Source organism: Phodopus roborovskii, unplaced genomic scaffold (assembly GCF_943737965.1).
Source record: "Phodopus roborovskii unplaced genomic scaffold, PHOROB, whole genome shotgun sequence".
Classification (NCBI taxonomy): domain Eukaryota; kingdom Metazoa; phylum Chordata; class Mammalia; order Rodentia; family Cricetidae; genus Phodopus; species Phodopus roborovskii.
Window position 1 is genome coordinate 5,898,539 of NW_026126418.1, and position 23,657 is coordinate 5,922,195.

Sequence of the window (23,657 nt, forward strand, 5' to 3'; positions counted from 1 at the left end):
CGGAACAAAAGTCAGGGCCCTGGGATCCCCCTAGATTCACAGCACCTAGGGTAGGGGTGGACCCTTAACTTGATACTAACTTTGAGTATATGGTTTCAGAATGAAACTTCCCATAGAATTCCCTTCTGGTGTTGGGAAAGACTGTGCATTTGGAACAATATGTGTAGTAAGTAAAACAAGTAAAAAGCAGGGAGAAGGAGGAAAATTCTCCAGCACCCTACAAGTACAAACATGCAACTTACACCATCGAAGACACTTGGGCTACTTTTCTAATCTCATCACCATGGCTTTATGGGAAAGACTTAGCAAACGTGCTTGTGGTTGCACATCACGTGTACCATGCAGTCTGCAAAGTCAGGAGGCTGAAGGAAAATGCACGCTGAGCACAGTAGGCTGTAGTTACAATTCTAAGAACAATGACAGTTACCTTTACTGGGAGTCGTCCATATCCTAGGCACTGTGCCCAGAGTACTTCACATATACCTTGTCTGCCAAACCCTGTTGAGTAGGTGGCATTGTCCCTACTTAAAAAAAAAAAAAAAGGGATGAGCTCATTACCTTTCCTGAAGTCTTAAGCTGATGAGAGAAGAGAGGAGGTTTTTCTTGAGTTTAAGCACAGACTCAGACTTCATAATTCTGCAACACTGGCTCCTAGAAACTTTTTTATGCAAAGTATTTCATTGATTATTCTAGCATACAGCAAAATACCAAGTATTCTCAGGGTCTACTCTCATCTCTTATCTTGTTCTCTGTCACCGGGAGGAGCTTTACATATAAGCTTGTTCCTGAATGGCTCTCTGTTAGAACAGGCCACATAATCTGTGGGGTACAGTGCAAACCAACAAGTTGAAGCCACCAACCACTACACCCCCTGCTGGTGAAGCTGGCTGGCCCTGCTTCTCTGTTTCTATTTGTTCCCAAGTGATCCGAGATGCCCTTGATGGAGAAATTGGAAGATCTTCTGATAAAGACTCCTCCAATAAGCTCCCTCTCTGGAGACACTCACTCATTCAGCCATTCAACAAACATCCTGTAGGCCAATGACACAAGCATCCTGAGGCTTCACTTAAAAAGCCCTCGGTGAGACATTAAAGCCACAGCTGCACAGAGTACTGGCTTTCCTATTGGCTTTCCTTCTTTCAGAAAATGTAGGCAAATTGTCCCCCTCCATAGCTTAGCCACAGGCAAAGGGTAAAGCCCTTTAGAGAACATATGGACCCGGGATCAATCTTGGACTCCTAAAGGAGTGTATCATTTACTAAAACAGCACTTCCATGCCTGCTTTGATTTTGTTGCCAACTGGCTTGAAACACAAGCTAGCCCTCTGGGGTGCCGAGTTAGTCATTTTGAAAAGAATATCAGCTCTCATGCCTCCACTCATGAACTGTTACTTCAGAGGCTGCTCCAACTGTCCAAACATTCTCTTTATTTCCTGAGGTACCTTTCCATTCAGCCTTAGAGCCGACTCGTGTTCTAGTCTATACTTGCCCCTTTACCTCAAAGAAGTTTGTCGTTAACCCAGACAGAAACCGTTTGCACATACCTGAATCCAGAAACAGGGATCTTTCTCAAACTTCACTGAGGAGAATCCAGAAGGATGAGAACAGGTGTGATAAAGAGGTTTCAGAGCCAGCGCATATAACGAAGACCAAGACTGCCAACTCCCTCACGGCCCCAAGGCTATCAGTTGATTGAAGCCCCAAAGAACTATGGACAACCCAGGGTGATTTGGAATATGCAGAACCAAAGTATCAGTGCCTCCTTTCTTTAAAATCTGGGCAACAGCTGTACTGGCCTGGGAAAGGATGATTTGCCCTCTGGCTTGCTCCAGAGTGGCAGGAAAATCCCCAATGCCCAGCCTGTGGCCATACAGTTCCACTGCGCCCCCTGCTGGGAGAAATGGCCATGCCTTTTTGGAGAACAATGATCCAAGCACTGGGCATTGATAGCTGGCACTGACTAGAAATGTATTAAGAGTCTTCTGACAGGAGGAAGACAGCAAATGGGTGAGTGCCTGGTTCTCAGAACTCACAATGACTTCTGTAGCAGAGGAAATGGGAAAATGCACAATTTATGCTTTGATTCTATTTTCACTTTAAAATCTGCAGCCTTGGATCTGAATCTAGCAGTAATCACCTTACCAATGGCAGAGAGTACCTGCAGCTAACGACTGCCCTGGGAAGCTCATAGCTGGCCTTTTGTCCTGGAAAAGGCTCCTGAAATGGTTTTTGACATCTTATTCCAACAGAACACAAAGACCACTAAGTACAGTGAAGTACCAGAAAACAGAAGCACTCCAGGGTGTGTTGAGGGGATATGTATTATGCTTGTATGCAAGTATGTATGTGTGATGTATGTATGTATGCATGTATGCATGTATGTGTGTACTTATATATGTCTAAACATTCGTGTTCAGGTTAGCAGCAAACACACATGCTAAAGACGTCATTTCTCTACCCCCAGGAAGTCACAGTAAGGAGACTCCATTGGGAATGATTAAATGCTCTGAATGCTCCTTAGCAATCAAAAGCAACAATTTAACCACAGCGCTGGCAGCTTCTGGTAACTGTTCTTCTTCTAAATCAGCTTTGCAAGCAGTTTAACTGTCAAGCCCTGAGTTTTATGCACTGATGCGATTTAAATACCAACTTTGCCTCAGCATTCTTCCTTGTATCTGAATGTCCACTTCATTCTAATTTTTTATTTCCTTTTGCAAAGGACAAGGAAAGCGAATAGACAAGATTTTGAAGGGAGACAGGCTGTCTCGGGAACCATGGGGCCTCAAAGATGCTTATCTGACTAGAACCCACTGTTCTGAAAGAGGTATAGAGAGTAGAGTTTGTAATCTTTCCCGGGTAGCAGAGCAGGGACACCATGGACTATAGTAAATCCACTTTTAGCTTCAGGAGATGAGCCTCTGCCTAAATGGTGCCCTGCTAAGTCTTCACAATCGAAAGGTTGTTTATTATTGACTGCTGGGTAGGAATATTCTGTTGACCAGCATTCTATAAAAATGGCCACCTCCTGAGGAGCAAAAAGACATCTCTTTGAAACCCCAGCCCTATCACTGATTTAAGGCTATTTCTTCTCTCCTCTCTCTCCTCTCTATGCCCTTGTGAGTCTCTTTCCCAAAACAGACAATTCAATTATACCAACATTCACTGGGATGAAGATAATAAGTGGAGGTGAAAATAAATTAAGACAGTCCTGATCCTCAGAGAGATCTGAGGGACGGTGAGCAGGCAGAGCAGAAAAGGCTTGGCACAGTCTGATCTAATGAAGTGCTGAGAAGTCTGGACAAAGCAGAGCAGGACAGCCTCCCTAGAGGAAGCTCAACACAAATGTCACCCCTTTTAAAATTCTATCCCTTTTCCCCCCAGACTGATAGGGTCATCTATTTACTCACAAAGTTAGGATCTAGGAAGATGTAAAATCAACTGGTCCTCAATATTCTAATCCTAAATGAGAGCCAAACAAAGAAGGGGATAACTAAGTGAGATATCTGAAAGCTATAATTGCTGCTGTGAAGGAAGAAAACTCTGAGGACTGTGGTAGTGCTAAGAAAGGGAGAGCCATTCTTGGTGGCTTAGGGAGGGGAAGAGAAGGCACCTCTAGGAAATGGCATTGAAGCTGATCATCAAAAAATGTTCTAGAAGACAGCACTAGCCAGCAGTGGAATTAAGGAAGAACAATGCAAAGAGATGGTCTGGGAAGGAAAGTGGGTATGTGAGATACAGGTACAGGAAGATCTGAAAGGTGGGAAGCTATACAGCATCCGAAAAAGCAACTGCCATTACCTACCTGAGTTTTAGCGATATCTGTATCTATGGAGAGAAAAGGCTAGACTTAAGAAACCTTTTGGAGAGAAGGACATAGGTAAGCTTGCATATTAGAGCTGAGAGAAGAGAAGGGAAGGGAAGGGAAGGGAAAGGAAAGGAAGGGAAGGGAAGGGAAGGGAAGGGAAGGGAAGGGAAGGGAAGGTAAGAGAAGGGAAGGGAAGAAGAGGCCAAGGACAAAGCTAGTTTTAACAATAGCTTTAGTGCCTAGATGTGTGGTAGCCCTGTTGGCTGAGGTGGGGGGGACTTAAAAGGGTGTAGGTGTGAGTCTGCAGAGTAAAATATCAACAGCTCCATTGTAGTACACTCATCCCCATCCACCCACGCATTGCCCAAGTAGGAACACCAAGGAGGCTGAGATCTGTCAGCCTCAGGGTAGAAAAAGACCTGGAATAATAACGTTCTTCTGAAGGTATCCAGAGAGCAGTGGTATAGAAATGTTCTAGAAAGGTTCCAAAGAGAATGCAGAGCACAAAACATGACTGAAATAATATTGAACCCAAGGGGTGTAAAGACAGCTTGGTGGTTAAACTATTCACTACACCAGCATGAGGAACAGAGCTGAGAACCCCAGCACCCACATAAACAATCAAGTATAGCAGCATGTGTGTAGCCCTTGCACTTAGATAAGCATGGAGGAAGAGAAGGGAGAATCCGGGACTTGTCAGACAAGCAAACTGGCAAACTGGTGAGCTTTGGGTTCAGTAAGAGACTGCCTCTGAAAATAAGGTGGAAAGTGGTAGAGAAAGATGCCCAATGCCAACTTCTGTTCTTCACATGTACATGTGCTACATCACACACACACACACACACAGTCCATGAAAGTCTACACAGACGTTATATAATGACCTGAGTTTAAGGGGAGAAAAAAGACAATTCCAGCTAAGGAACATAAGACAGCTTATAAAAGGTGAATGTTGAGGAAAATGGCAACCACGCCCAATAATGGTACCCTACCCCTGCTTCTGACAATGATGCTACAGAGGCAGGATGAACTGGCTGCCCACATCTTCAAATCATTATGATTGACAATGTGGATTTGCCTATCTGGGCAAGTATTGTTTTCCTTCTTCTCCACTGTGAGTCATCTTCCCAATGTGTGCTGGCTAATCTCATGTCAACATCACACCAGCTAGAGTTATCTGAAAGGAGAAAACTTCAATTAATAAACCCATTAGATCCAGCTACGAGGCATTTTCTTAGTTATTGGTGGGGGAGTGCCCAAGCCACTGTGGGTGGTACCATCCCTGGGCTGCTGGTCCTGGGTTCTATAAGAGAGCAGACTGAGCAAGTAAAGGGGAGCAAGCCAGTAAACAGTAACCCTCCATGACCTCCTGCCTCCAGATTTCTGCCCTGTTTGAATTCCTGTCCTAAATTCCATCAGTACAAGATATGAAAGTGTAAGCCTTGTAACAAGTCCAACTTACTTTTTGGTAATGGTGTTTTGTGACAAAAATAGAAACCATAAGACACTATGCCATTGGTTAAACATAGATTGGTGAAACATGCTGTAGGAAGCCTCAAGTAAGAATTCCCAGAGACACCGTGCTCTCCCCTTCAGGAAGCCCAAAGCAAGCAATGAGCTGATTCATGCTCTGATTCTTGTCTTTGACACAATATTCCACAAAGATTAGTCTGAATGCCTTCACGGAAACAGCCCTTTCCGAGGCATATACGTGCTGCACTCACACACCCTCAAACTAAGATAGAGGACCCAAGCTGCAAATCTGCTGCCCTGTGTACAGAACTTCCTACTCACCACCTCTTGATTACTATTCAAAATAACAGTAATAACAATAATAATAACAACAACAACAACTTTGGGCTGGAGGGATATCTCAGGGGTTAAGAGTCTTTGATAAACTTGCAGAGGATCCATGTTCAGTTCTCAGCACTCATGTCTGGCAGCTCACAACTATCTGTAACTTAAACTCCAGAGGACCCAATGCCCTTGTCTGTAGGCACCTGAACACAAAAGCACACACACACACACACACACACACACACACACACACACACACACACAAATAAATAAAAACAAACTTTCATTTTTCTCTCTACCCATTCACAACCTACACCAGAAGCATGACAGAGCCATCACTGCTGATTCTTGTCTGGTAAAGATGGCCTTGAAACTGCTTCATCCAATGGCCACCCTGCAGAACTTATGCTTTCAGTATGTCTGGAACATTGTCAGACACTCTGGGCATCTCAGCGTGTCACAACTTTAATTACACTCCTTTCTAACCTTTACAGACATTACAGCTCACCGGGATCCTTCCTCAACTCCATCTTTTCTTCATTTCATGATCAGTCAGGATGAGTTTGTTTACATCTACCATTACTTTATCACGCCATAGAGACTTGGAGTGAGCGTATGTGCCTGTTGACTCACATGTGCGAAAATTTTAACCAGCAGGGTCATTCCTCCCCTGAATTTCTGCTCTGCACTCATCCTAGCCCCTATTTGCTTAAACCAGAAATCTGAGAGCTGGCTTTATGTTCTGCTTGCCACCGGAGGCACTTGATCACACAGTAGTGCTAAAAGTGCCAGAATATTCATCCCATGCTCTCATTCTCCCCAATATCTCCTTAACTTGTCCACCTAAATTATCACTGTTATCTTCTCATTGGTCTTGGTGACCATGCCTCATGCTTTTACTCACTCAGAACCCACCATTATTATAATAAAGACTCATCCATAACCCACATGTCTAAAAGAGACTGGTTAAATTGGTTATTATATAACCATTCTGTGATTTATTATTAGGTATTGAAATACATGTTTTATATGTAGCATGTAATGCACGTTAGTACATACAGTGTATATGTGTGTGTGTGTGTGTGTGTGTGTGTGTGTGTGTGTGTGTATCACAAACATACAGCTTAAAGATTTGGGTGAATAAACAACTAGCTACAATAATTTGTATATGATGTTCCAATTTGCATATTAATATTGACATGTTTACACACGCATAGAAAAATATTCCATGTGTGAAGAAGATTTCAAGGGGACAAGAATGGAGTGAGAAATATGCTTTGCCTTTATGCCCTCCTATAATACATGAGACTTATATGTTTGTTTTTAAGAATACCCATAATTTGTCTTATGGGGGAATGGTAAAATTTTTGTTAAAAAAAATTTTTGACTACCAAGGCTACCAAGTCCTTAAGACTTATGTTATTTCTATATGTGATGGGAGATATTGTTCTATAAATATGTTTCTCTTATTGGTTAATGAATAAAGCACTGTTGGCAAATAGAAAGGCAAGATAGGTGGAACTAGGAGACAAGCAGGATTCTGAGAGATGTAGTAGAAAAGATTCAAGATGTAGGGACTTGAGAGAGAAGAGGTCCGGACCGTCTCTCCAGTAAGATAAACCATGTGGATTGATAGAAATGGGTTAATATTTAAGACAGAGCTAGCCAATAAGAAACACTGTAGTGAGATATTCACCTTGTCCACACCTGTGGCATAGACCACGCCCATCAGGGGTGGAGATAGGCCGGACATTACCTGGGGGAACTAAGTCTGAGGAGGGGGCTCAGAGAGCTCTCTTGCTTGCAGCACGGGGACAGGAGTACATCTGGAGGCATCCTAGGTACTAGGAACCTGCTGGTGTTCATCTGTCTATGTTGTAAGTTATTTCTCCCTAAATAAACATCTATTCGGCCTATTTGTTTCTCCTGATCCTTATTAAACATCAATAAAATGCTAGTATCAGGCCAATAGCTTTATTCATTAACCAATAAGAGAAACATATTTACAGAATGACATCTCCTATCATATATGCAAAATATGCTAAGTGTAAATTGAATCTAAACCATGATCTCTTTACCAAAATACTAGATATACACACTATATCTATTTTCCATGGCATATACTGGGTATTTACTTGAAAGAGGTGTGAAAAAGAAGGAAAAGTGACTTGCTGTGCCCTCTTGAACTGAGTTTTACTGCTAAAAATACAAATATAATGACCACCAGTGTCATAGACTCAGCACACAGCTGAGGGACGTGAGAAAATGAAGGGATACACACAGAGGTGTCATTTCAAGGACTCTGATTGTGCACGGTGTCCTTCTAGCTCGGGAAACATCTGAATAAACAGAGGTGAAAGTGTACAATGCATGTGTGGTTCTGCAGATGTCGTCAAACTGCCCAGCTTGGGTCACTAGGACAGCACAGCAGATATTCCAGAAGGGGCTCCCCAGTTCATTGCTCACTTTCCCCAGGATGAGGACTCCAGGGATAAGGCTGGTAGGAAGAGAAAAACAGCTGCTGTCTACCCTGCAAGTGTCTGGCCTTACGATTTATTGTTGTTTCTGGCCCACCTCATTGAACTCGCCATTCCAGACAGGAGTCAGACAAATGGAACAAGAGCTGATGCCTCTCTCCAGGACATTTCAGATAGCATCTTCCCACTGGGCGAGGCTTCCTCAGAAGTACTGGAGCTGATGGCCGTGTGGGTCATAGCTAAAACTAAGGAGGATGACAATTTCTAATATTCCCTATTTCCTCCATAGGGAATCACTTCCCCTTCCATTTCTCCCTACCATACCCTGATTTTAAGATATAGCTTGATGGATTGATTGAATTACTTTTAATTATAATTGACAAGTAGTGCTATGTACTTGTGGTATACAATAATGTTTCAATAAGTATATATTATTAAATTACTAACTCAAGTTAATTAGCACTCTTATTACCTTGCATATTTTTTTGTGAAATAACAACACTTAGACTATAGTCCTAGAAATTTTAAAATGTACAATGCATTTTATCAGCTGTTGTACTTGTGTTGCAATCTGGGGACTTGGCATAGGGAGATGGATTGGCATAGGGAGATGGATTTGGGCATGGGGACCCATAACACACACAAAAATGCAGAGTAGACCAGGTGTAGCAGCTATTTGCAATTCTAGCACTTGTTGGGTCTAGAGAGGGGATCCTTGGAGTAAACTGGCTATCTAGTCAAATTGGTGAGTTCTGGGTTCAAGTATGAGACCTTGTTTCAGTATATAAGGTGAAAAACAATGGGAAAGATATCCAACACCAACCTTGGGACAGTAAACACATGTAAACACCCATATATGCATGCAGAAATACACACACACACACACACACACACACACACACACACACACCTTTGAACTTATTTATCCTGTCTACCTGAAAGTTTGAAAATTTTGTATTCATTAACTGGCATAGCATAATCTTTTGCTACAGATGATAGCATTGGGGAGACTGTCATCTACTTCAATACACAGTTTGAAGGCAGATGAAATGGTTATGTTGCTGTTTCCCAAACACTTATATGAGAAGGGAACTGGCTATGTGGTACACTACCCAGATGCCCATGCCTTCAACTTCAGACATGAAGGATTCATTGGCTTAGCTGTTAGGAGGATTAAACTGACAACCACTGACTGTGGCTTTCTAAATCCTTGTATTTTACCCATATAGCCAAGCCCCTACCTATTGCGGTAAATAAGGATCAGGATAAACAAATAGGCCGAATAGATGTTTATTCAGGGAGAAATAACTTACAACCTAGACAGATGAACACCAGGAAATTCAACCCGATCCTCTCCTGTCCGAGTCAGGCCAGAAAGAGAGCGCCTTTTCTGGCCCCCTCCGACCTCCTTCCACAGGTCACTTCCGCCCATGGCTCCACCCCCCAATGGGCGTGGTCAGTGCTACAGAAGGACTATCTCACTACACCTACCCTGTGGCAGTTCCACTGAATGGCTGGTTAATGCAGAGGTAGAAAACACGTCTTTCCTCAATCAGGGAGCACCCACAAATGCTCCAGATCATGCCTGGGTGTGATGAGGCCTTGGTTGAGTTTCCACCTCTTCATCTGCCCATCCCTGCTTCCTTTACTTCATCTAGGGGATTTTAGCCAACTCCACAGACTTTCAATAAACTGCACACTCATCAGCCTCCAGTTCAGACTCTATTCCCTGAAAATCACCATCACCAATATTCTAAACCCAACATGTCAAGGCCTATGTAAAAGAATCCAATCCTAAATAGGATAGCTGGGATAAACTCCAGCCATAATCAATTTTTCATTTGAAATGTTTTCAACTGATCTATGGCCACAGCACCTGATCTCATCTGAAATGTTTATAGTCATGATCTTAAAACCAATGGTTAGCTCAATGCTATGATTCCATGATGATTTCAAAATTTGGCTAATGGATGACTTTGAATTCCAGGAAAACATGGGGAATTAAATTTGGTCTGCAATTCCTTCACTCTCAAATCCATTCCTAGAAGTTAGTCCAATTTTTTATTCTTGACATTTGTTTTCGAGACCACATGTTGCACACAAAAATAAGTAAGAGCTGAAGCCATCTCCAGTGCCAGCTGTCCCTATGGAACATCTGGGATGTATATTGTCAGTTAATACCCATCCATTTCAGCCTTAAGTAATTGCTTCACTCAGAATGACTCCCCCCCAACCCCCCACCCCCACACACTTTTCTGTATAATCTGCCCATCAAATCCCAACTGGCCATTTAAGTAAGGACTGAGATGAAAACAAGCAAACAAACCAATCACTAAGGTTTGGGAGGTTGACTTCCACTGCACTTAATAGGGGTTGCTTTCCTTCCTCCCTGTGTCGTTTCCCCTTATCTCCCCTCAACACTGCTGCCCCTGTCTGAAATTCCTCTGGTTTAAGGTCTACAAACTGGGACATGACAATAGCTTGCCGTTACCTAAACTTCCTCTTACGTTGTTTTACAGTGCCATTTTCTCCGAAGCATCCTTATTCAGAGATGAGCTCATTTCTTTCCTTGTGCATAACCTATGACATTTGTCATAATCTTGTTTTTTCGGGGGTGCTTGCCTTCTCCTACCACACTCACAAACATAGGGGAAAAAAAAGAAAAGGAAGGAAGGTTTATTAAAGCTGGAGGAAATGTGGGGTAATTGTGAAATGTTGAAGATACTACGTTAGATGAAAAGGGGAGAGGGGACTAGGAACCCAGTAACAGCATTTAATCAAAACTTCTCTTAAGTTTCAGTGTCTCTCTCTCCCTACATAAAACGAGCATATTAAAGCTTTTTCAATGGTTAAATTAAGTCACAGACATGTAGTCATATGAAGTTAGAATAAAACGAAATGAATGTCCCTACTTAAATCTGTTTAGGGTGACATCTTCCACCACTTCAATATGTGACAATTATCTCATTACTACCAGATTGTTGTGTATGGTGGTGAAACTCTATTATCAATGGGAATTGGGTGTTGTGCTGTGCTGTGCTGTGGGACCTGGGATTTCCCAAGGTTGGAAGAGCTTCCAAAGGGAATCCCATTTCCACAGACATTTACTGCTCTTACTGACCCCTGTTGGGTGGGGTTGGGGAAACAAGGGCCTCGAGAGATGACATAATGGGTAAGAGCACTTGCTGTTCTTCCAGAGGACCAGAGTTCAGATCCTAGCACCCAAGCTGGGTGGCTCACAACAACTTAACTCCATCTCCAAGGAATCCAATGTCCTCTTCTGACCTTCTCCGGCAGGGGCACACATGTGGCAGACACCCAAACACACACAGATACAGATAAATAAAAATAAATCTTACAAACATGTCACATAGATCCAGTCTCTGAGTTCTTGACAATTCAGAAGGTGTCCTGAGTGGCATCACAATTTGCACTGGGCAAAATAAATAACATCAAGAAACTGAGTAAGTTAAGTCACTGTCTTTAGAGTAGCGCATTTGATGACTGCTCAGATACATTTGTCACAAAGAAACACAGAGGCATAGCCTAGCAACTGGCCCACCTGATCATCCCAGGGCTATGTGAAGGCTCTGTATGAAATGAGGCAATGCCATTAGCTTTGTAGAAATCAATAATTATGGAGGAACCCTATTAAGAGCAGCTCAGGGCAAAGTTAAAGGAAATGACAAGGAGTGGTTAGGGAAAGAAGTGGTTGTGGGTTAAAAAGAAAGAAGCTGGAGTCTGAGAAGATGGTGTAGAGGTTTCTGTTCTTGCAGTGAACCTGAGTTCTATTCCCAGAACCTACATGGTCACTCACACCATCTTTATTTCCAGTTCCAGGATATCCAGTGACTTCTTCTGACTTCTGTGGGAACCAAGCACACTTGACACCACACACACACACACACACACACAAATGTGTGCACACACACGCACACACACACACATGTGCGCACACATGCACTTGCAGGCAGACATTTGTACACATAAAACAAGAATAAGCAAATCTTTTAAAGTGTCTTGAATTACATGGCATTGTAACAGTCTTCCAAGTTTAAACTGTAAAAGCACGTAGACATGGTATATGTATCTATTCCTTGTATATCTATATATACAATAGTATGTGGTAACAGTGTGGGTTCCAAGCTTGCACCCTTGGTTGCTGCCCCAGAGAGGTAAGGGAGTGTACATCAAACGTGAGTGACATGGCTTCCCAGCAACAGTGCCCAACCCGAATGACACATGCTCTGTCTCATCTCAGGGTTCTATCATACCCCATCTTCTGCTAACTACTGCCACAGAAAGGAAGGAACATGACCCACTAGTTAAAGGCATGGCTCCATGACCCAGGATCACTGAATTTAAGGTCTAAGAAATTTGGGGCAAATTACTGAATTATTTCATACTATAGTTGCTTTATCTGGAAAAACAGGACTAATAATAATATTTTCCATATAATAAAAATTAAGTAATGTGTAGATGCAAAGTGTTTTAAAAAATTGCTGAGGGAGTGAGGTCTTCTGGATGGCACAGGCCTGGAATCCCAGAGATTCCAGCTAGAGAAGCTAAGATGGGAGGGACAGCAAATCTAAGGCCTGTCTGGGATTTACATGAGTTCAAGGCTAGCCTGAGCAACTTAGTGAAAATCTGTCTCAAAATAGGGGGAAAAAACAAGGTGAAAAGAGAATAGAATATAAATAGACTATAGTTCAAAGATAGAATGCTTGCCTTTCACCTTCAATCTCGAGTGCCAAACACACACTCATACATGCAGGAATGCAAACATATACACCTACAGGCATACAAATACATCACCACAAACACACACGCACAACATACTGGCTTATAATCACACAACACATGTATTAAGACAGAAAAACTGAGTTCTTTGTCAACAGATTTCCAATTTTCTAGAGAGACTAAAGTCAAGAATGGGGTTGGAGAGACGGCTCAATAGTTAAGAACTCTGGCTTTTCTTCCAGAGGACCCAGGTGCAATTCCAAGCACCCACACGGCAACTCACAACCACCTGTAACTACAATTCCAGGGGATCTAATGCCCTCTTCTGGTCTCCATGGACACCAGGCATACATGTAGTTCACAGACATAACCTGTAAGCCAAACACCCAAAGACACAAATCAAAAGGAAAAATTCAAAATTGGGAACTATTTTTCAAGTAGGCAAATAATGAAAACATTTTCAAAATCCACTGAGAGCCACAAAAAGAATACACTTCAGGGCCACACATGGTCTGTACCATCCAGCACCTCACATTCAAGGCTATGCAAAAAAGGAAAGCCAAGGCAAATAGAGATTCTGGGTCTGACTCCAGTTCTATGATCTTGAGAGAAAGCAGAGGCTGGGGACCAGGAGTGGGAGCATGTGATTCAAATCCCCGTGCCAGATTAGGAACAGCAAATGACAGATGGTCATCCTGACCAATGTAACAAAAGAAAGTCCTGCCTGCCATTTAAATGAGTCCTTTAATGTACATGACACACAGGGACAATATCTACCTCTTTGTCCCCAAGGACTGCATACAAGGTCTTTGCCATCATCCATCCTAGCAGGGACTGTGGTTGACACAGATCAAGTCCAGCTGCCCAAGTGGAGTTCATTCCCTTCATTCTTATTTCAAAGGCCAGTCCTTTTTCAATGAGTTTATAATCCAAGACAGCTGGTGACATCACCAAAAACCCCAGCTGACATTTCAGCAGACAGTGAACACATCTGCAGGTCTAAGTGAGACATTTATTAAGTGAACAAATGAAAGAAAATATCAGTGTCATTGAAAATGCAACAAAACTATGAAAAAAAAAAGGTATACCCTTTAATATGTTAAGGCTGCTTTCAATCACTATCAGTGTAGCCAGGGCCCATTGTCTTCTCTGGTGTTATTTGAACCAAGACAGGTTCATAGTGAGATAACAGTTGTTTTCTCCTCTGCTGATGAATATGCAGCCCATCTGCCTCCAATCAATAACAGAGCACGTGGAGATGGAATCATGAGATATTTTTAAACAACCCCCCCCTAATTAATTCATTCCAAGGACTTGGCGCTGCAGGGTGAGGGGCTGGCAGAGGGAGGGGAGAGCAATCCCACAGCCCTAATAAATAAAGAGATTTGCTGTAATCTGGATTCCAAACCCTTTCTACAAAGTATGCCTTCTGCCCCACAACAGGCTGTTAAGGGCAGGGAAGGGGTGACTGTGGGCAAGCCAGCACTGTATATTGTTCAAACCGTGAGGACAAGTTCTTGAAATGCAAACCTAAGACTTTTTATTCTGCAGTCTGTGCTTCTACCTACTAATGCTAGAGGATTTTAAGTTATCTATGTTTCATTAGATGAAAATGATAGCAGGCGATTGAAATGAAGATTCAGTTCATTCCAAAAGACAAGGCAATCCAGTGGGAGAGACAAATCACTATAGAAAACAATTTAGCTTGCCTTCAAAGGAGGGAAATTCAGACATCTTTACCTCTGATAAAGCTAGGGGAGAAGGTGCACAGGGAACTGTCAAGAAATTAACCTGTGTTTGAGCTTCAAACTGTGAAGAAGCCAGGCATATCTGGAATTGAAAAATCTATAGCACACTGCCCAGGAGTGCTACATGAATATTGCTTGTTTGTGTGGCCAGAGTCTCATCTCTGAAGGTCCTGACACCTCGCTAAGTGCAGAAGCCAAAGGAGAAAGATACGTCATTGTACAATGGAAAGGGGAAACAATATGACCATTGGGTCTGAGACTCAAACCTGCTGTTTGGTTTGTGATAAGCTGCCATTTCTACTTTGCAAGTCTCATTTGGATTTAGAAATTATTTCTGGAGAATTAAGCTTTCAACTGCTCATGTTTGCCTTGGCAAACATGGAATTATCACAGCTCCACTTATATCCATTTTACCCAAGGAAGACAATTTCTATAGTCTTGAAAATGAGAAATGAATTCCAGTGGAGCCTGAGGCATACAATATGCAAGCCCTTCTAGACCCCATCTCCTCTGCCCTCCACTCACCCTGTAATAAGCCCACTCTGCAAGCTCATCTTCCTGCTCCCTTCAATTTCATTTTCGGGGATGGGAGGAGTAAGGAAATTGCTATGTTTAGCATCGTGTGCTGGGAATCATAAATTCAGGGGTCTCCCTTGGCAGGGCTTTTTCGCTGTCAGCAGATTTCTGTTTCACTTGCTCTCTGAGTCAGACTGACACCCAAGCCCTCCTGATTGGTGCAACCCTGACCCCTTGGCTCCTGGGAGCTGATCACAAGATGGATTGCCAGCAGTCTCTGATATATGTGGGGACCTGGCCATTCCTAGCCCTTAGAACCATATTTCTAAAATGTTGTCTCTTCAGCATCTGGCCACTCCACTTTGACCCAGTCAATAACAGACACCAGCCTGCCTGTCACCAGCGACTTATAATCTCTTTCCAATTTGGGTCAGGAACCTAAAAGCCATCTCAGTAATTCCAGCCATGCCTAGGACTCAGGAACAACAACAATAACAACAACAAAAGACATGCAGCTGTCAAACTGAACCTTGCTTTTTATAGCAATACACTTATCAGAACCTGGAAACTATAAGAGCTACTGCTGAATTTTACAAAAGTCATGCTGCTATTCCCAGGGCTACATAGTCAGAAACTTCAGATAACCAAACAGTGGTGGGTATGGTCTGTAAAAAGGCAATGATCAAATTCATAAGATATAAAAATATTCTAAAAGGCAATTTGTCAGGGATGCATACAACGATTCTAGAGAAAGACGACAATAGGCGCCAGCCATGCCTCACACACTCATTACTGTTAACTGACATTGCCAGATGATAGCCCAAAGCTCTGCCAAATCCCAGAATCTTCCTGGAAAGATAGCATTATATTGTACACATTTTTTTTTCTTTAACTCTCAAGTCTATTTTCATTAGATTGCCTACTTCACAAAGCTATTGAAAGAAGTGAATGTAAAGATATAAAAATAAGCTTTGAAATAAGTGCTAAACAAATGTATTTGTTGCCTCTAATAACTCTATAGAAAGTAGTAATTAGCACATGCTGCTGATGGCAACTTGATCACCAAATAAACATTTGCCAGATCGATTGTTTTAATATGTCACCCCACTCCCCAGCATTCTGGAGTACAGTTGAGCTGAACATGTATAAACTGAAAGCATGTAATTACAGTACTATTTTGGCATTCTCTGAGCAATGTATATTTCAGAAAAACAGCTTTAATATTGTTAGAAGACAAAGACTAACAAAAGAGACCAGCTTGGGGACTCTTCCTCAATTTCCTTTTGAAGGTACATTACCCAGATATATCAGAAGAGCAAACAGATCTCACCAAACCACGAGAACAATGTAGAAATGAAAGTCCTCCCCTGAGAAAGCCTTCTGGAAGTCATATCCAAGGCTATTTGTGTCTCTCTATCTCCACCAGAGTGCCTAGCAGGTGCATTCTACCCAACAGAGATTCTGCAAAGGCTTCTGGGGGAAAAGCAGGGTTGAGAATCTCTCCAGCTGACCAATTACTGCTCTTAAATAAATAACATATTTTTCTACATTTGTTTCCAAGTTTTCAGATTTTTTTTTCCAATTCTTTAATCTCTTAAACACAAGCGCCTTGGACATTCATTCCCTAACCTTGCACAATGCACCAAGATGGCAGTAATTGGACTAGAGTTGGCTTTCAGTCCTGAAAATCACATCTGTTTACTTTAAATGTCAAACCATTCAGCAGCCCTCTTTCAGAATGAAGGAAAAAGCAGCCCATTTGAGGGATTTTGTATTCTCTAACTACTCCCTGGCCATCAGAATAGAGGGTCTGTTAGACGCAGTGGTTGGAAGGCAGTATTTTTCAAAGAGGTCTTCCAACTGAGACTCTGAAGGCTGAAGTAACTCTAGAAGGCGAAGGCCTTTGGGTAGCCATAGATACCTTTATATCTGTTATAAGATGAGCACCTTGTAAGTCCTGTACAAAGAGGTGCTGATGCTAAGCCATGTGGGTTTACTCTAGAGATGTGTTTGAATACAAGATACCCCCTTCCTTGCATACAAGTAACAACTTGAAATATCCTTTTGGATAAGTAACCATTTCAAAGGTCCACACTAGTAAATAGGGCCATGTGAAGAAATCTCATGCTAGACAAGATATCAGGCACCTCTGGTAGGACTCCAGGGCAGAGAGAAATGGATGGATAGATTCTTTCTCTTGGAGACAGTTTTGGAAGTATTTTCCTGTCTGGGGTTGGAATCTAGAAGTCTGGCTTTGAACACCATCCCTCCACTCCTGCTTAGAGATCCACCACCCACCACCTCACTGAAAGTTGGTGATTTCTATTAAAAATGCTCCAGAAAATACCAGAACCAAGAACTCTTTGTAGAGTCCGGCGAAGCCCCCTTATTTGCTTTGGAAATCTCATGTAGTCTTGCAAGCAGCTCGTGTCTTTTTGTGAAATAACCTAAAAGTTGGGGTCCACAATCATTCTGTTGATTCTCTCCTAGGCTCCCGAAAGCCTGAAAAGTAAGTTTGTTTGTTTGTTTGTTTGTTGAGAGAGGACTAGGATGCCTTGAAGTGAGTATTCAAGGGACTCTGTTCTGTTGCCCTTGTACCCCCCCCATGTCCCCTTTGCTAAATACAGTTGTCCTTCTATATGGCAGAAGCGATCACCATGCCAACTGTAGCCTCAAGAGACAAGTGGAGGCTCCAAGGCCACAGGCAAAATAAAGAAGCCAGTAATATTCCCAATAGAGTCTGGAAACTCTTGCCCTGTTCCAAGCTACAGGTTTTCTCCCCACCTCTCGGGAAGCACCCAAATCTCTTAGACCCTTCCTTGCTGCTGGCCAGGGAGATTCCGAAGGACAAGGGTAGAGATCTCATGGGTCAGGGGCTCGCCATCACCTCCCACCCGCGCCCAAAGCGTTCAAGACCACGAGCTGCTCCTCGCCCCGCCCGGGCTCTGGTCCTGGCTCATTCATTTCAACGGGTCCCCACCTTGCAGCCCAGACAGTGTCTCCTGGCACCATTGACAATCTTTTAATTGTCTTTATATCTCTAAGATAACCTCCAAAGGGTTTCTTTTCACACTTTTTTCACACCCCCATAGTACTTCGCCAGTTCCTTAGAATCAATCCTAAAAGGACAGCTAATTCACCAAAGAAATCTGACCCCTTGCCCACCACCTCCTCCAGCCTGGTTGTCGCTCTGCTGTGGTCTCAAAGGTCCGGAGTCACAGTTCTCTGGCTCCATCTGGTATAAGACAGTACCACCCCGCGCGCGGCTCCCGCTTCCTCGCAGGTACCCAGAAAAGCCCTCTCACCCTTCCGTTGATGCCATGGCGCGGGGAACGCCCCCTCCTCCCGGGCACGGTCTGGCGACGGTGGCGGCGAGCTGGGTGAGCCCGGAGTCGGCGGGGAGCGGTATTTAACGGGCAGCCTCTCCCCGCCCTCGCACCCCCCTCCTGGGTAAGCCCTTTAGCGCCTCGGCGCGCGCGGGAGGCTGCTGCGGGCGCTAATCCACGTCCCGGCTCTCCACCGCGCGCGGTCCGCGTTCCCGTGCGAGGCTCGCGGCCAGCGCTCGGATGGGGCGCTGCGGGGATCCCACACTGGCTCTTGTGAGATCGCGCTGACCGCAGGGCTGCAGGAACGCGCTCCCCACGTTCCAGCCGCCACCTGTGTGTGCTTCACCTCGCAGGGCAAACGGGTGCGGCGAGTGGCCCGCAACGAGGGGCAGCAGGAAAGACCCGGAGTGCGAGTGCGGGGGAGTGTATGCGTGCGTGCGCGTGTGTTGGTGTGTGCGCGCCGGGGGAGGCGGTGGAGGCCGCTGCGCCCTGGCTCGGCGCCGGCCCGGGAGGGATTGCAAGGTTTAGCCCCACCGGAGCTGGGGATTTGCAGGCGATCCCTCTCTATTTTTGTCCAGAGCTGACATCACCCGCGCAGCCTGGGGCGACTTCTTTAACCGTCGCCCCTGCCCCCATCTTCAGACGCTGTCCCTCCTCTGTCGTTCCTCCCCCTCCAGCTTCCAGCCATAAATTAGCAAAAAAAAAAAAAAAAAAAAAGGCCCTCCGGTAGTCCGGGAAAGCTTTGGACAGCCGGTGGCAGGAGCCCAGGATCTAAGGAGTCTCTATTGTTCCCTCTCGAGTCTGAGTGGCCCCGGGTCACCCTTTGCTGGGCCAAGCGCTGAGACCTGGGATGCCCCTCCGTCCCCAATCCTTGGAGAAGCCTTGGCGCTCCCCATTACTCCCTGGACACCTGCTCCGGTTCACACAAGCGGGCACACCCACCCTCAATGTACCACTTCTGGGATAGGGAGTACCACAGAATCCTAGCTGCAGAAACCCTCGAGTGGCAGGATGGAACTGAGACCCAGCTGCGGGTCCTCCTTCGCCAAGGCCCGAATAAATCTCGGGCATTCAATTATTCATCTAGATTAATATTAATTTGATTCCCCGGGGTGGGGCGGGTGTGAGGGAGGACATAATTTTAGAGCGGTTGTTTTGTTTTTTTAATCCGAAAGAGGACTGCCTGGAGGGCGCAGGCTAGGAAGGCGCAGACAAAGTGTGAGGGCCAAGGCTGGGGACTCATCTTCACCCACCCGGCTCAGTTTTCACAGGCCTCAGAGTCTAGGGGGCGGCGCACAGAGACAGATGGGCTCCTGCAAGGGAGAGTCCAAGCCTCCTGCCCAGCTTTGCATAATAATGACACGTTCCGCGGGTAGCTTTTATTATCTTGGCAACCGAGACACAGAAGACACCTACAGCTCACCCACATTCTGACCCTGTGGCCACCTGGAAGGCAAAACCTTCCTTTTCTATGTGGGGCAATGAGACTCAAAACATCCCCCTTTGCAGGGCCGTGATTAGAATTAAACATACTCTTTTGAGAGGTTTGCAAAGTGTAAACAAAGATGTCAAAAGGTGTGAGCCTTCACTCGGGGCTTACCAGGTTCTTCTGAAAAGGATCTCAGAACCCTAGCATTCTAGTGTCTTTTCTCCTTGTGGCCCCCTCTAGAATCCTAACCAGGAAAAGCCCTTCTCTTCCACCCTGGCCTCTTTCCATCAGAGGCAAATTGGGAGGGGGGGTATCACCATCTATCTCACCATGCGAAGATAAGTAACTGAATGAAAGAGGTTCGGCTAAACTAGGCATGGTGATATATGGCTGTAATCCCAGCCAGCGCTGGGCAGGCTTAGGTGGGGAGCTCTTGGGTTTGAGACAATCTGTGCTACAGAGTAACCCCCTTGCCTCAAAAACCAAAAGAAAAGGTTTGGCTAATTTTAAGGTCCTTAGAGGATTGTTTCTTGGGACTAAATTAGCTACCCTCTCCTGTTTTGTATCTAGCAAGTACATTGACCATTGATCTATGTTCTGTTCGGCCCAAGAGTCTAAAGATGATGACTCCGGTTTGGAGAGAAGGCTCTTGCAGCAGACCTACGTTAGATTCCTAGCATCCACTGTCTGTAACTTCCATTCCTGGCTATCTGACACCCTCTTCCGACCTCCACAGGTCCCTACATGTTCCTAGTGCACATACACATAACACGTGAAAACTAAAATATTTTTGATGACTCAGAATTATTTTAACTTGCATTTTCTTTCAAGAATAAAATCTTTGATTGTCCCTACAGACTTGGCTTTTAACTGGCATTTTGAAACTTGGTAATGCACTTGGCATGCTCAGACACCCTGTAGGCTGTGACTTTGCATCTGAGGTTGTCATTTACTATTTAAGGGATTTTCCTCACTTTTCTGCTGAGGTTGCAGCTGGAGAACAAAGCCGTAAGAATCTCCCCCAGGCTGGATATTCATTCAGAACCCCTGAAGCGCTGCTCTATGGCCAGCATCCCCTTTAAGCAGAGCCTTAAATGAACTGCTATATAATGGTTACCCTCAGCATCCATATAGCTCCAGAGGGCTCAGCTGCACCACTCACCAAGACTGCTATCAGCAGGCTCCTGGTGCCCACAAACACAGAACAAGTTAAAAGATGGGGAGAGGAAAGCAATCAAATTGTTTGTATTTAAAAAAAAAAAAAAAAAAGACAATCTCATTGCAAATCATTCTTAATTATGTTTTCCATGGTGAGGACCTTAGAGGGTTCAGGTGAAATGACTGAATCACTAGGCATGCAGGATTAGATAGTTACAGTGGCCCTGGCTTGCCACTTTTTCTGTAAATAACTGTATCTGGGTGCCTCAACATCACCTCCTGCATTAGAGAAACTTCTGCATTCAGCTGCCTAGGGAATTAGGTCTATTAATCATGTGGACTATGCCACAGGCAATTCTGACTCAGAAGAAACTGGTTCTGTGTCAATGCCCCCCCCCAATCCTGTGAACACTCAGTATGATGTGAAATAAGATAATCTGATAGAGAATTGATTTGGTTTGGTCTGAACTAGTAATATTCGGGCTGCTTTCTTGAGATTTTGGTTTTGTTAGTCTAGAAATGATTTGGTACAATACCAGGTAAAAACTGAATATTCACATATACAAGAGTAAATCTGGGTCTCTATCTCCCACTTCATCCAAACCCACTCAACACGGACCAGAGATATTTAGCGCAAAACCTAAACCTAAACGTGTGAAACTGCCAGAGGAAAACACTTCAAGATCTCAGCATATGCATGTTCTCTGAAAAAGACCCCAGCATCTCAGGAAGTAACAAGACCTGGCAGATAGGACTGCATGAAATTGAAAAACTTCACAAAGTGAAGAAAAACCTACAGAGTGGAAGAAAATCTTTGCCAACAACACATCTGGCAGGAGAATATCTAGAATCTATAAAGAACTAAAAAATTAAACACCAAAAGATTCATGGTAAAAGCAGGTGAACTGAGCAAGTAAATTGGATAGTTTTCTAAAGTACAGATGGCCAATAAATATGTGAAAGATGTTTGACATCTTACCCATTAGGAAAACTCAAAACTACATTAAAAGCCACATCATCCTAGTGAGAACGACTATCATGAAGAAAGCAAATGATTGATAAGCAATGCTGCTAGAGACACCAGAGAAGACACTGCTAAAGTGAATGCAAATCAGTGTAAGCACTATAGAGATCAGTATGGAAGTTCCTCGAGAAAGTAAAAATAGAAAAACCATATGACTTCACTGTGTCAATCTTGAATACACACATGCACATGACACATGCAAAGAGGTCTTAAGAAAACTTCCACAGAGATGACACATGCCCATGTGTATTGATGCACTATTCAAAGTAGCCAATGTATGAAGGCAGCGTAGATTTCTATCAACAGATGAATGAATAAAGGAAATGTGGCATGTATTCACAATAGAATTTTATTCAGCCATAAAAAAAGAATGAAATTGCATAGTTTTCAGAGAAATGATGTAACTGGAGATCATCATGTAAAGCAAACTCAGAAAGATAAGTATTAGATGATTTCTTTTATATACAGAATGTAGAATATGTATGTGAATGAAGCATAGGTATAGCCTTCTCAGTAATCCAACCAGACTCTACCAAGTGAAGGTTCTATGGTCTCCAAAGCAAGGAACTTTGTATTGAAAAACATAAGCCCATGAGAAACATTTTAGATTCAAACCACAGCAACAACAATGGCCATCTCAGAGTTGTCATGAGGATTAGATAGAATAACACATACAATGATCTTAGCCTCATACATCAAAAAGTCTCCCAGACACATGCACGCAAGTACACATACTAAATTGCATTTACTATTTTTAGCTCACTTGTGAAGCCACCCTCCCTAATCCAAAGTATGACCTGCTGTCTCCTTTAGCCCTCACAACAATCCCTAAGTCCCCAGAGAGCAGTAAGTAGAAGGAGCCTTGATTCTGAGAATGGAACAAGGCCACCCCTAGATGTACTGGGGATATTTTTTAGTGTTGCATTGGTCTGTCTCCTCAGGAGTCCATACTAAAGAGACAGTAGAATGCTGTGACATTTGCACATAGATCTATCTTAAGTCAAGCTCGTGTATTCTCCAATATCAGTGTAAAAATCAACTGTATGCTCTCTGATAGGTGACTTGATGGATTTTTAAGGGATTTTTTTTTTTGCTTCTTGTTTTATTGACTTGTGACTTAAAACCTAACCCAAGTTGAAGGAAGTGACTTAGAGTTGCATTAAAATAGTGTTTGAACATCTTCCTGCTAGTCATAGCATTACCATAACATTTACTGAAGGCTTACGATGCACGGGAAGGCACTCATATTCAAAGCTTTGTTTTATTCTCAAGAAAACCCTCTCTACAGAAGACATTAAAGTTGTCCCCATTTCATAGAGGAAAAAATTGAGGGCAAGAAGATCAAGAGAGCTGCTTAAGGCTATAAAATTGTTGGTTGTCTCAGTATGAATCCTAGCTAAAGAATAATGACATATTCAAATTATATAAATAAAGTTGACTTTAATTAAGAGACCATTTTGAAGGGTACACAGAAGAGTATGGAGACACTCTCCAGGCTAAAAGAAATCTGTGCTAGTAACAGTGTGTCAGCATTATCTATCTATTCAGAGCCTGAAAGGAGGTTTCAGGTAGCAAGCTTTCTTGTCAGACTTTCTTGGACTGCCAGCCAGCAAATAATGACCTGGAGACTTTTTATTAATT

At 43.5% G+C, this 23,657-nt stretch overlaps 1 protein-coding gene across 2 annotated transcripts in view; it reads right to left on the reverse strand.

Annotated features, from left to right (window-relative positions):
* The window catches only part of Slc1a2 (solute carrier family 1 member 2), a 118,190-nt gene extending 99,415 nt beyond the window's left edge, over positions 1 to 18,775 (reverse strand). The window contains exon 1 of one of the 2 annotated variants that reach the window (XM_051184070.1): positions 18,385 to 18,774. In XM_051184070.1, the coding sequence (XP_051040027.1) occupies positions 18,385 to 18,401 (17 nt within the window). In that variant the 5' untranslated portion in view covers positions 18,402 to 18,774. Of the gene's footprint in view, positions 1 to 18,384 lie in introns of both variants that reach the window. The other variant, XM_051184071.1, reaches the window with a different exon arrangement.
* Positions 18,776 to 23,657: the final 4,882 nt, after the last annotated feature.